General features: G+C 39.2%; 1 protein-coding gene across 2 annotated transcripts in view; it reads right to left on the bottom strand.

Annotated features, from left to right (window-relative positions):
- Positions 1–15054, bottom strand: part of LOC105451688 — a 102947-nt gene that overhangs the window by 12819 nt on the left and 75074 nt on the right. For both annotated transcript variants that reach the window (XM_011692291.1, XM_011692292.1), the window contains exon 5: positions 7674–7917. In XM_011692291.1, the coding sequence (XP_011690593.1) occupies positions 7674–7917 (244 nt within the window). The remainder of the gene's footprint in view (positions 1–7673; positions 7918–15054) is intronic.

Below are 15054 nucleotides of genomic sequence, written 5' to 3'. Positions count from 1 at the left end.
ATCTTAAATTTTTAAAATTAAAATTTTTTTTTGTATAATATAAGTATCCAGTAAAGTATCCGTACAGTTATGGAAAGATCGACTTTACTTTTCTTTGTTTAAAAAATTCGCGAAAATCACCTATTTTTCAACATCCTAAACCAGACGCCGCTCTCCTTAATCGTTATGGAAGATATTCAAAGCTTTATTTTAAATCAATAATTGGGAATATGGGGCATTCCTTAACTCTGTTTTTTATATCTTTTAAGATTAGAAATGGTAGAAATGGTAGAATATTTAAATATAACGCCCCAAATTTAAAACTTCTTAATTATACATGTGTGACATGGATCTTTATTATGTCAATCATTTTAACACATGAATTTATAATATTTTAATCTCATCGTGCCGGCAATGTGAATGACATCTATTTGGAATTATCTTTCATGTACAGGTAAACAGGAAGATTCTCTGAGGGAATCTGCATACAGAAACTCGAAATAATGAGCAAAGGGGGTTTCCGCCTTGTCTGTTTTCCTTCGCTTCCGTGCGAGTTAGCAAATTGAGCAACTACGGTGCTCATCGAAGCGTTTCGTATTAGCGCACATTTCATCGGGGTATAATGACAAGGCTACATTTTCATGCTCCTCTGCGATACTCTTACACCGGATTCCACCGTCTATAGCGACGGTAATTTGAAATTTCAAGTAATTTCCGTAGAGCGTATATCGTTAATAGATATACCGTGACATTTGTTACCTCTTTCTTACCATCGTCGTTACATTCTGCGAGGCGCAGAATATTAGTATGCGCCGTGCCCTAATGTCTCTGCGCGAAAGAGAGGGGCGCAGCTTTCGCTGCTACTCCCGGCGCGGCGTATCTCGCTTGAACTTCTCTAATGCAGTATATTTCGCGATTTGTAGTGTATACATAACGACATTGAAATGAGAAGAAACTTCTCGTGAATGTCCAAGAAGCGAAATCCGAGAAGCTCGACGCGATGGAACTTACGTCGCCAACTTACTTACTAATCGAAGCGAATCTCTTCACGGGTAGAGACTTCCTCCCCCCCCCCTCCCCGCTCTATATATAAGCGTCTCCTTTCCTCCCCGTAATGCCTTTCCTTCCACCGGCGCGTCCAACTTTCGCTTCACACTCTTCCGCCACTTCTTTCGCGGCCCTTTCCTCACTTTGCAGACTTCAACATTCGCGCGCACGCCCGGGGGGTGCTTACTTCTTACTATTCCGGGATACCTTCGAGAGCGCGGCTGCGAACTCGCTTCGCATCGATAATGCGAAACGTATATCCTGCCAATGGGGTGGAGGCGAGCCGATTTCTTGCTGAGGAAAAGGACGAGAGCGGGCTCTTCGGAGCACGAAGAGACGAAAAAAAAAAAGAAGAAGGAGGAGGGCGCGGGCTGTCTTCTTACCGGAGACGTATCGAGCTGCGATTCCTTTCCAATTCTGAGGACAGGACGAATCTAAAGAGCGCCGGCAGCCGGAGATGAATATTAACGACTACCTGCCGGCATTTCGCTTTCATGGAAATGATTGGACATGGATACAGCGGAATTTCTAATCCGCTCGTTGTTTGTATCGCCTGCGGAATTTCCGTAGAGCGTAAGACATTGGGTTCTCCCGAGGGTGCAACCCTTTCTGATTACGCAATCAGGTTTTTTTCCCTTTGAGTTTTCTCTCGTAGGGCGAAGGGATTTCTGGAATATTAAACGAAATATCGAACGAGAATCGGTTATTATTATGACGACGAAGATCTCGTTATCGCAACGTTTGCAAAGTGCAAATTGATTTCGTCGCTGTCTCGCGTATTTTTGTTCTTTTATTCTCTAAGATGACTTTCTAAGTTGATTTTATTTATCAAAAGCTTCCTTCTCGTACATATGCACTCGTATACAAGTCCAATGGATTCTGCTTGAGAGTGAATATGGATGCGATGGAATTTCTAATCTTCTGACCTCACCATATTGTCATACCGCGTGCACGTTATTATCGGTATCGATCGTAGGAGGGTAGACCGCTTGATTTTCGGGTTGAGCAGACGGTCGATCTCAATGCGGATTATAGACTGCCATACCAATTCCATTACCTGGCTGCGCAGCCGGCCATGCAAATTTTCGCGAGCCGGCAGCGCGACCGGATATGCAAATTCATCGGAAAAAAGGAAACTACGGATATGTGCGATTGCTCGACTCGACTCGAAACTCACTACGATTTATGAATTATAATCGTCCGAGATATATTCTTCCCTTTTATTCACATACAGATCATCCCTTTTTCGTCTCTCTATTTTAAAATTATTCAATCGTATCGACTCACTGTGATTTATTAATCGACTTATATTTATAAAAATTTCATCAACGTTTTGGTATTTAGGTGTACTCTCTCTTTTTTTCAGGGGCTTTGAAATTTTTTTAAATAAAAATATTATTTTGATGTCGGAATTTCGATATATAATAAAAAAGTTATTTATAATCAAAGTTTATAAAAATAAAAAGATGTAAAATGTATAATATTAATTTGAACTAGACCGCGTATGTAAAAACACAAATTTTGAGAGCGCCTTCTATGGTCACTGCTAAATCTTGGTGTCTAATAAAAAAAAATTTAATTTAATTTTTTATAAATTAAAAATTATATAATACTATTTTTTATTTAAGATCATACAAATTTAAATTTTCAAGAGACGTACTTTGCTAAGTATTTAATATATAGATTTAGTCACTCTCAATTCATTTATCTGTTTATAATAGTTGAGATTTTCCTTTTTGTTCTCTTTGATATTTTTAGTTGCTTTATAAATAATTCAAAAACGTACATGCTGTCGCGTACAATTTCCGTTATATTTGCTCGTATCTTCACGGCCAAACAGTGTCAACACTGCAACTATTTCGAACTCAGAGATACGAGTCCACCCGTAGGTACTACAGTTGAGCAAATACCTTGAGATGCCAACACACTTCGGATTTGTGATATATCTTTGCTAAAAGTAAGGAATATGTTTAGAAATTATCACAAGTGAACTAGTATTTATACATATTTTTCTTTCAGAAAACACAGTAAATTATTTCAATACATATAATCAATAATTAAATATCTGTAATTGAAAATTTAACATTAAAAAGATTGAAAAAATAGTTATGTAAGGATAGGTGTAATTCTTTATAATCTTTTACAATTTTTTAAATATTAGTTACTCAATAATAGAATATTTATTATAAAAGAACGAAAAAAGGTCATTATATCTGCCATAATTTAAAACTGCTTTGGCATGATATATCGAAAATAAATACTTACAATTAGAATAATATACTATACAGTATCGTAAATAGCTCGCGACAAAATTGATTGAAAAACATTGTGTTTACGAATCGTATTTTAAAGAGCTCATCCAAAAAACCTTATTTTTTACACATAACACAGTTTAATAGATAGATTTTGATGGATAATTTAATAATTCGTCACGTCATATTTGTAAACGCAATTCAGTAAAGGCACTTAAATGAAGATCGTCTCGAGATACGGCCAGACCTCTATTTTTCGCGGTCCAATAATCGATTCTTGGGAGAGGATAGCGTTAAGACTCGAGGGCGCGGTACTTTTAGTGGATTTTAGCTCGTTCTGCCAAGAGGAGGCGACGTCAGCGTCGCAGTGATGGTATAAAAGAGGAACAGGATGGGCGCGGCGCGGCGCGGCGGCGCGTACGTATATATATACTTATATATATTGCGCACGAGGTGGCGAATAGTGCGGGCGTGCACTCGCGCTAGTCCTAATGCCGCGTTTACGCTTCTTTTAGTGCGGAGTAATGGTATCGACGACCGTGGAGAGTAGGCACCGACTCCCGTCAGCGTAGATGAAATCCCCGATCCCGGGAGGCGATATATATATACGTATATAGGTTGCAGTTTTATCGCGCCTCCACGTGCGAATATCGTCGGGCGCGCGGCTTTGGCGACCAGCGAAATCTCCTGTAATCGTAACGACGTAAATCGTAAACGCGAGTTCCTCATCCGCTCCTCCGCGAGAGCGCATTACCGGGAATCGCCGCGCGCTTTCCCGTAGGAACCATCCGGTCGCTCGTAAACGATTCGCTCTCCGTCGCTTCCGTGATAGATTTTTCTTTTCCTCCGTGTGTATTCAGGACGAAGGTTTCGATCCGATTTCGTCGAGTTGATCTACGATTAGCGGCGCGCGAGAGTGTGCTTCCGGTACGGATTGAATTTACCAGCAACGACCGATTTCTCCGGGACGTGGGATATCGACATAAATTTATTTAATAGCTCCTTTGGGAGAGGAGGGAGGGGGAGGGAGGAGGGGGAGAGGGGAGATAAATCTTACTTCTGGCGGTGAGAAACTTTTAGGTGTATTCGGTCTTCGTAACTTTACGTTGTATCGTTCTCGACGTTGTTCTATTACCTACACCATATACGTAGTCGTTTTGCGCCGTTACATCACTATATGTTTGCCGATTTTTTTTGAATACTTCTTATAAATACGCGATACATCAGTCAATCACGTATGCGGATAAAATGTATATGCAAGCAGGATATCTCAAAGTGTTTTCGCAATCATCGCTTGTACATGCGCACGCAAATGCGCCACGTGCGACGGTGCTCCGGTGATGACACGTTAATAAAACCGGAGCGTTAATTGCTGAATTCCTCATTGATTAATAGCGCCGGAGACTTCGGTCGAGGGCAGGACCTAAGTGAGCCGACAATTTCAGAGGCGAGAGAGAAATAGCTGGTCTCTCCGCGACGCGGCGCGGCGGCGGCGCCGTGGTCTTTTACACCGCGGAAATAATCCTGAGTCATAATCGGTCCGCATTTGTTCTTATTTTATTATTTAATATTCCTCGCGCGCGATATTATCACGCGATAAAACGATGCGCCGCTTCGCCGCGCCGCCTGCGCCACCGCGAGATATTTCATTCGCGTCGGAGTTTTAATTAATACTCAAACACACACTCTTGGATATATTTTACATAAAAATGGCTCTGCGAAGAATGGCTCTCGTCTGTTATGCGGATAAATAGGCGCTGACAGGCGCGATCGATATCGGCCAACGAGCGATTTCAATTACATTTTGTTACCTCTTGTAATGAGGCGCAGTTTAATCATCGTTGAATTACACGAACGAGGGGGGAGGGGATCATCCCCTCTCACGTGTATACCTGTGTGTTTGTGTAAATTGCTGTTACCGACATTGTGATAAATGTGTACGCCACTCGCGCTGATACGATGGCACTCTTGCTATTAACGATCTTTATGGTGTCAATCAAATAACTTGGTAACTCGGCCTTATCCCCTCCTCCCTCCTCCCTCACCTCCCCCCTGCTCTCGTCATTGATTAATGGTCTGCGGCGGAGGGATCTTCAGAAAGTTTTCCGGCTTTGTGTGCGCGTGGAGGAAATATGGTGTGTATAACACGGCGCTACCGCGTATCGCTATGATCCTCTATTTATAAAACGCTTGGTAATTTAAAAATCTTTAGAAAAATAGTGCAGTCCTTTATCAGTATTAGGTAAATCTCTTCCGCGCGGCAGAAGAAAAAAAGGCGCGTCAGACAGTTCTCGTAACTTCCTAATGCCGCGGCCGCGCCATCATGGTACTTTTCTACGGAGGTACGTTCTTATATAGATGCGATTGATAATCAAGCAAGCCGCAACGTGCCCTGTATAATAATTAGCTTTAATTAACAGCGGTAATGACTTAATATAATCCTGTTAGATAGAAAGGATAGAATTCTTAGCGGGGACTCTTAATAGGACTCGGTGACTCCTACTTTTACGTGTTATCGATCGCTTTATTACACGAGAGCCTCGTGAAGATCGGTGACCCATGCGTTCGACGATGAGAGAAGAAGATATCGCCCGGTGTGAGTCACCGTTTCTCCCGCCGCCGCTCGAAGGGGGAACGAATTTGCTCGATGGCGATGGCGCGCGTTTACGTGCGACTGCATGCGCGACGGGGGTTGGAAATAAGACGCGCATTAAATCGGAGTGACAGGCGCGCGTCGTGCGCGGAGTGATGCGATCGCGGGAAGACGGATGTGAGACCATTTTCTGTAACTGGATAACGGCTATATGCTTTTTCAGCTGGAACAATCCGCATAGAGGGGCCCCTATACGATTCCTCCGACGGCGGAGCCGCGTCTTGATACGGCTTTGCGAGGAGCACATAACTGTCGTTGGGCGGCGTGATTCACGTGAAAGATTGCACGCGGCCCGATACATTCATGGGGTCGCGGAACTATAAATGTTATTGTCGCTGTTAGCTTTATTACACTTGCCTCGGAGGAAACGTTCCTTCCAAGAGCCGACGCGTTTTGTTGCCCGCGCGCAATCGTATCTCGCGAAACTGCATGCGACTATTGGAGATTAAATATTCCTCCGTGAGAGCTATACGACAGGAGGGGCGCGGGAGGAAGGGTAGAGAAATTGTGTAGTACGTTTTATAAAATGCCAATGCAAAAATGAAAACGATAACAGGGCTGCAATACCAATATTACACGCGCGGTATCGTATTTATGAGTTGCCATTGTATACGCTGCGAATCGAACGCGCTTTTCGTTTACGTCCCTCGCGAATGCATTTCTCGTCTTGCAATTCTGTAATTCTGCATTTGATAGAAGCCTCTCTCTGTATTGTTAGATAAAGGATAAAAAAGCACGGCGCGGACCTTCGTGCCTCGTTAACTTTGCAAGCGAACGAATTGGCGTGACTCGTTCGATTTGCCGTTGCGCGTTTTAACAGAAAGCGTATATTTATATACGCCTGCTCGCACCGTCCCATTTAGCTTGATCAATGAACTTTGTTCAGTTCAATAATATGGCGCGACTCGTGTATATAAGCACGCCTGACGACCGCCAAACGCAGCTGATATATATCGAACTAATGTTCGCTCCAGTTCCACGCTTTCCTGTCGTCGCGGGATGGTTGATCGTATTACTATCTCGACTGTCGCATTGATTCGATGTCATGACAAAGCGCCGACACACGACTCGGAAAAGTATTCTCCCTATACCGTGACGGACTTTCTGTTTACCGTTGCTCCCCCTCGTTTCTCCCTTGAAAAGCATCGATTTTGCACGGAAAGACGCTTGTAAGTCGAACTTACGTGTTCGTTACAAGTTTGATGATACCTATTTATTCGCTTACGATCGCCGAGTATCTCAAAAACTTTTAAGAAAGATACACAGAAAAAAGAGGAAGAAACGTCTCTCGTCCGGCGTTCCATAATTTCCCCCAAGGCATGACGTATTTTCACGTCGCGCGCAGAACTGGGTTGATAAAGTCGTAAAAAGAGTTTCTCGGGAGTTTCGAAATTAAGTCAAAGCGATAAGTTATTAGCATATTACAAAAAAAAATATGTATAGATGCCCGACATAACTCCGGATTCGATACGGTATCGATTAACTTGCAACATTAATGTTAAGACTCAGGCTTTCTCGGTAAAAACTTATAAATGTGATTTTATTATTATTCGCCAGCTATTCACGTTAGACATGGGATCAGCTGGGTGAGGAATATTTGGGAAACAATAGAATTATATTTCTATATGGGGAGACACAAGGTATGATATACTTTTCCTGGGCGATTAAGGGTGATCCTCAAAGATGATAAGGTCGGAAATGTCGGAATAGAGAATAATACTGCGAAGTCTATGGATACTTACGGTGACCGTACGGTGGCGATTCGCCGGTGATCGATGCGATACGCGGTGTGTCCTCGGAGATTTCAATGTCCGCCGATTTCCGATAAACGTCTGAAATGGAGACCGTGCAGCGCAGGTGTAAGTGTGCTTTGCGAAACATACTGTTTGTCACTCGAAACTCGATGAGCGAGCTTATAGATTGTGTGTCGTTTTCGTGAAAAGTTTCGTGATCCCGTATTTTGTATAGATCATTGTTCCTCGTGATCTGAAACAACAAGCGACATGAGTTAACGTTCAATGAATGTATCAATTATTTCAAAATATTTTTCATGATATATAGGTATATATATCATGAACATGTACATTTTGTATATATATATATATATAATGTACAGGGTGTCCTCGTATAAGTGGCCGCCCCTTTTTATCTCGTAAATTAACAGAGATAGATCTAATAAATATCAATAATATCAAAATATCAAATTATAAAAAAATATCAAATTATCTAATAATATCAAATGAAACAGCTCTGACTAAACTTTATTGTAAGCATAGTGACTCTTAAAAACATTATCTATGTTAGAGAGCGGAGAAACATGTGTAATTTTTACAATGTAAAGTGACAACTTTAATAGATGTAAGTAATGACGTTAAAAGTTGTAGCGTTTTTTTTAACGAATACAATAATGTGTGATATAATGACATTATCTTACAAATTATACAAATTATTTTGATTTAAAGTTTTACGGGCGACTATTACTTTTTCAGTTCGGCCCTGCGATGTGACTAACTTCCGACTTTCGCGTTGACAATTGAAGTGTAATGGTTTCATCTGATCATAGTATTCTTGTCAATGTCAGAGTCGGAAGTTGGCCACATCACAGGACCGAAATTGAAAAGGTAGTAATCGCCCACAAAACTTTAAACCAAAATAACTCTTATTAATTCGTAAGATAATTTCGTTATATCATACATTGTTGAATTCGTTAAAAAGAACGTTACAATTTTTATTATATTAAAATTGTCACTTTATCGTGCAAAAATTAATCATGTCTTTTCGCTCTCTAAGATACATAGAATATTTCTAAGTGATCACTGTACTTACAATAAAGTTTAGTCAGAACCGTTTAATTTGATATTATATTTATTAGGTCTATTCTCTGTTAGTTTACGAGATAAAAAAGGGTGACCACTTATACACCCTGTATATACACATAACAACAATGCCAACATTTTTCAATTTTGTTCTATATTCTTTTCAGCTTATATTTGAATCTTTTCCCTTATTGTCGTATTATATGAAAGCTTCTTGAGGCTTTCAACGCTTTTGAATAATATAATTATTTTAAAGCAAAATTTCATCTTTTATCTTCAAATGTGGCATAAATCGTGGAACAAATGCGCAACTCGAAAGCTATCTCCGTTCTTGTGCATAATTCAACCGAGTTATGATCGTCTACATGTCAAATAATTAATAGTTCGCGTTTAGTGCTTAAGGAAAGTCCTTTCATTTTATTCCATGTAACTGCGCGGGTATCGAAATATCTCCCATTTACCATCGCATGCCCCACAAAGGGAATTATTATTGCTACCTGCTAAAGATATCACGCGGCTATGTTACCCTTAATGCAGCTTTGCCTTTTATCTCACTCATTTAACGTATAGCTGCGTCTTTTGTCTTCGTGAGTGTGGGTAAGACGGAAAAAGGAGGTGCGCAATGGGAATTAGTCGGGAGTCGCTCGGCGTTATTATCGCTCCGGAGGAACAAACGTGGATGCGTATCGAGTTTAGCTACAGTAACGTGATTCTATCGTGATATATACACGCGCGCTATAAAATTTCATGGACTATAAAGTTAACATCGACACAGAGCTCTTTTCGAGAGTTGCACTTTCGACTTTTTATGTATATATTATTTTTCCAGACGTACCGCAAAGAGGGGCTCCGTTAACATTTCAAAAATATTTTCACGGTTCATCAATTTACACTAAAAGCACACGTCTGCTCATGATTCGCAACTGTTTTGTTTTTATGCAGGGATTAAAAATAACACATTTTGATTGTCTGCATATGCGAAAAATCCGAATTCGAAATGTTCAAATTTGATATTTAAAAATTTAATATTAATTCAATTTAATATATTTGATAAAACACAACAGAGAATCGTACAAAGCAGAGATACGCACGGTAGATGATTAATGGACGAATTATCTTTCGTAATTAGCTAAAATAATTAGGAATTGTAAAAGTCTTACAAGACTTTAAGAACGTCAATATCAATAAAAAGAAAGTCAGTATCAATTTCGTTGTTTTCGAACTAATATACGTCAATGTCAGCCGCTCCGTAGAAATATAAACGTGTTGTGTGATATGTAATAAATACACATGAAGGGACCTTATTTTATGTACAACCGAGGGACTACTTTCAAGAAGAATATATGGCCGAGAAGAAACGAATTTGTCTTCGATCGTTCGCTACGTTACGGGAGAACAAGAACACCCTGAGAACTCCGAAGGCGACGTTATCATTTGTAGAACAAACAAGGACATACATCATGTCCGCGGGCGTACGGTGTCACGTGCGGATACAGGCTACATCCATAAAGCATAAAGCATAAAGCTGATGCCATCACAGATGCCATCTTCTCTCACACCTCCTTTTTTACCCTTCTGTATATATGTGTCACCGAGGAGAGATGTGCCGGTGAAATTCTTGCGTAGCTCCGTAGATCTAAAGTGCATTATACGTGCAATCTTCATATCTCCGAAAGCGGGTTTTGACGACGTTTTCATCATGCATAGGTGTGTCCTCGAAGTGAGGGATTGATTGACACATTGTTTAGCGCTATAGAGTTTCGGGGCTCGCTTTCGCCTCCCTCATTGTCCTTGTGAACGTAATATTCTCTGCTTGCCGTGCGTACATTTTCCACATAGCATATACATTCCTGATGCACTGTAGATCTTGCGTTCCACAATAAAGTTACTATATTTGTCTCTATGTCTGGAAGCGTATGCGGATGGAATCTAATATTGCGTGTCGTATAACTAAATTTCTAACGCGATTGTATCCATGATTTCGAGAATACATACAAAACATATAATTTATTGTACAGATTATCGTAATTTACGCGATATGAAAGAGGTTGTTGAAAATTAAGAACTATTTATTAATTTGTCCAAAATTTGCAAAACTTTATAACTTTATTCTACATGTGAAAAGTATTGCAAAACTAATTTAAATTATTTCTTCTCTATTTCATTTTTTGCAGTAATAAGAGTATTTCTTATTATTATTTAACATTGTAGATTTTTTAATATATATATATATATATATATATATACACATAATGTATACATATTTACTGGATAATTTATTATGCAACAGTTTTACGAATATTTCCAACCGGTCAGGCAGGAGAACTTTCGAAATGGAAATCAAGCGCATAGAAAACGCAGTAAAAGTCCGAAAATTGCATTCGGGTCTCGAATTTACGAGAATGCACGTGCTGTGTGACTAGGGATTATTTGCCCGAAATATTGGTGGATGTTTCATATGCCGGGGCAAAGCTTTCCGGTAGAGCGCGGGAAGCAAGGCGGAAATATTGGCGGCGAGAAAATATGAGCGAAAACTTGATTTGAGATAGGTGGAACCGAGGTAGAGTTTTCTTGGCAGCGGATCAAGCGCATACTTATATACCTACCTACGCGGACAAATGTATGTGCTAGTTATATACGTACTCGAGAAAGAGAGAGAGAGAGAGAGAGAGAGAGAGAGAGAGAGAGAGGGATAAAAGAGGATAAGAGAGGAGGCTAAGCAGGTGATCAATCGATGAAAACGATTTTCTAACTCACTGACCGATCTCTACGTTACACGGAATCGTTGCTTGATAAGAGTTTTCTACGTTTTCTAAATGGACAAGTCTCAAACGAAATTCCCGGGAAAAGGAAGATCTCCACCGAAGGAAGACCTTGGTTCTCTAATTTCTCTTCTCTTATCGGACGTAAGATTCGTTTAATTATCTCCGTCTGACACGGTCTGACGTCTCACATGATTGTTCTCGAATTAGCACTGCGCTTCACGATATTTTTTGACCATTAACCCCTAATTGTCTTTTGAAACTATCGTGTTCACATTCATTGATATTTTTGTAGAAAAAATTGCACAATATGGATTTTATTATTATTATTTATTATTGGCTAATATTTTCTTAACAGGAAAAAGTTAGATTGAACCATAACTAATGTGTGGCAAATCAGATTTAATAACATAATCAAATAGAAATTATGGCTTGGAAATTATCTTGTTAATATACATTAATGTGTAATATTAATGTATTATTGATTACATTAACGCGATTACGTACACGCGCGGGCAAAATATTGCGGGGAGGCGTTTAAATATTGCTGAATAATTGAGGACAATTGAATTGCGGATGAATCAAACGAAAAGCATGGCCGCGCGACAGGGGAAAAGTGCCCCGTTAGGACAACTACGAAGGAAGTTGTCAACAATAGCGGTGCTTAGAAGCAAGGAAAGTAAGCGCGGCGTGACACACGTCATGGGTGACGGGAGGGCGAAAACCGAAAATAGAGAGGGGCGAAACGACGACCCTTGTGCACTTTCGGCCGGGGGATGCTTTCACCAGGGGTGGGACCATTGTTCCGCTCGCCGCCGGAAATGCGAATTTTCACTTACGCTCGTCCAAACGCGGTCGTTGCTTACTCCGCGTCGTTTTATTCTGAAAGCCAAGTGATTCAATTTCACGCGCTCTTTCAAGCGTCTATTTAAAATTGCTCGTACGTTATTACAAGCTGAGAATTCCTTCAATTTCACCCGGTTCAACATCTCGATAATATTTCATTTCTTACGTCATAATGTATAATATTTTTGTTATAACTTTTGTTCACAATTTTAATTAAATTTCTGGTACAGATTAGTACAATCTTTGCTCTATTGCGTTAAAACCACATAAAAACATTTCTCTCTACATCATTCTCTCTTTTTGTTATTATTACGTTCTCGCAGTAAAAGAGCAAGTTAATGAGCAAACCAAATGCAAATTTAGGAAAAATAAAAAAAAATAACATTACTCGTAAAATAATTATTGTTTATGTAACAACAATGTAATACTTTTATGATGTGATTTTATGCAAATATAATCATTTTGCATTGATTTCAACATAAAATATTACGCTTTATAACAAGTAAAGTTATTAAATAGCATAATTTATTACAAAATCAAAATTTTATCCTTATAAATTAAACATAAATAATTATATATGTAGAAGCATGTAAATAGATTACTCCACGAAATATCATGTGCATATACTGTGAGGAATATGCTATAAGAAATAAAGTGTTATCAATTAAAAATGGAGCATTTTATTATTGATATATGTGTGATTGGATCATTCAGTTATTGACGAATCATATTAATTCCTTACAATACACTCGCAATATTTTTACCTATCGCAACGATACGAAACGTTCTTTCTGGCGAGGCCGTTGAAATCGCAATCCGAGGCGATAGAAATCAAATCCAGCAAGATTCGTTCGGATACATTCGCACATGGTTGAAGGGTACGGATGCCTGGTATGCAAATAAATTGTTATTTCGCGGCTTTCGTTAAATCAACTAAATTATTCCGTTAAATCGCTGCGCCGCCGTTTCGCCGCGCTGACGTTTTCCCAGTTTCACCGGCCGAAAGTGAGTTACGCCGTTTCAATCGTCAGAATGAAAAGTGTCAAAGGACGGCATAAATCTGCTCGTTCAAAAACAAAGCGCCGGGCCTCTGAAAACGAATATTCAGTGGAAAATATCGCGCCTCTCGTGCCCTGGTTATTTAAACCAATGGTATTTTCTGCGAAAGCAATGGATCCGCTCGTCAAGATAAAGGCCTACGATATTGGGTTTTTTTTTTTTACATTTCATCCCCAATGCAGTATATATATAAAATATATAATATATACATATATATATGCATATAATATTATTGCATATAGAATACAAATGTCGAGACTGTTTTCTTAAATGTTGGTTTTTTTCTCGTCAATTGTGCCAATGCGGTTAAAGCTAAATTAAATCATAAAGCAGCAAGGTCGATAAAATACTACGAATGAAAATACGCAACTTGTTAACGTAATTAATGCCGGTCTCAGAGAAAACGAGATATCATCTAAAAAGAGAGAGAGAGAGAGAGAGAGAGAGAGAGAGAGAGAGAGAGCGAGAGGGGAGAGGAGAAAGGAAGGAAGACAGGTACACTCAAAACATTTAATTGGAGCGTTAAAGATGAAACTTTGTCGATCGATAGGGCACTCGACGATTGCAGAAATACGGATGAGCAACTATACACTTAATCCTCTCACCGCCTGTCTTTCACTCCTCTCTCTCTCGCCTCCTTTTTGTTTTTTCTTTTCCTCTGGTATACGATCGCAACTCGTCTGACGTTGCACTCAACAGGAGAGCTCTACAGATTACTAGCGTACGAAGCTTTTCCACTTGAAGGTTCGAGATTTATCTATTTTATGAAACGAAAGGCCCGGCACGTCTTTATAGTTAATCACGCGATCATATAACACGCACGTATCTCGTTTGCGTTACTCCAAAAGTAGTCATGCAGTAACATCAATAAGCTGTTATAATAGTACAACAGTAATCTGTTATAGTAGGTTACTGTACTGTATTAAACACATCGATATGCGTATTATGGACTTTATTTTAATTAATATATTTTCATATATATGTTTTGTGTTACAATAAATAGATCATACGCAGATTCTTGAATATCCGCGAGAGAATTCCGTATCAAATGAAAATTCTCGCAAATGGATGTTTTTTACGTGAAAATATATGAATAACGAATAGCGATAAAGCGAGCTTCCCGATCTCATGTCTATGGCGATAATTTGATCAATGATGAATGCGTGTTTTGTTATGAGGGTGATTCAATCAAACGTATTTTGCGTGAGAAATTATGCGTGGAACTTTTTGTACGGGCATCGCGAAAAATATATCGGGAACGTCACGGTAAAAAAAAAATGCATGTGACAAGTTAAACACCGTTGTACGTGAGGTACAAAAGGTATTTACATATGTATGTAAAAACATATTCGAAATATCAGAACATTCAAATGATAATTCACTCACATGGTCGTTATAAAAGGACGGCGAAAATCAGAAAATCGTGTTGCAACGCGAAATTATAATTTTTGTAAATTAATTTTTTATACTTTACAGCGTATACTGTTGCACAGAAAGAAAAAAATCTTTATTGAAAATATGTAATTTTAGTGCACAGTTATATCGCAAAATATATTTAACTTCGCTTCTTGTTTTACAATATAAATTAATTATGATAGAACTTATTATAATGTAGAATTTGTACATGAGTCCTTTTTTTT

The sequence above is a fragment of the Wasmannia auropunctata genome, unplaced genomic scaffold (assembly GCF_000956235.1).
Source record: "Wasmannia auropunctata unplaced genomic scaffold, wasmannia.A_1.0 LD336047.1, whole genome shotgun sequence".
Classification (NCBI taxonomy): Eukaryota; Metazoa; Arthropoda; class Insecta; order Hymenoptera; family Formicidae; genus Wasmannia; species Wasmannia auropunctata.
Note: the sequence above shows the minus strand (reverse complement) of the source record. Positions and strands in the feature narration are given on the sequence as shown.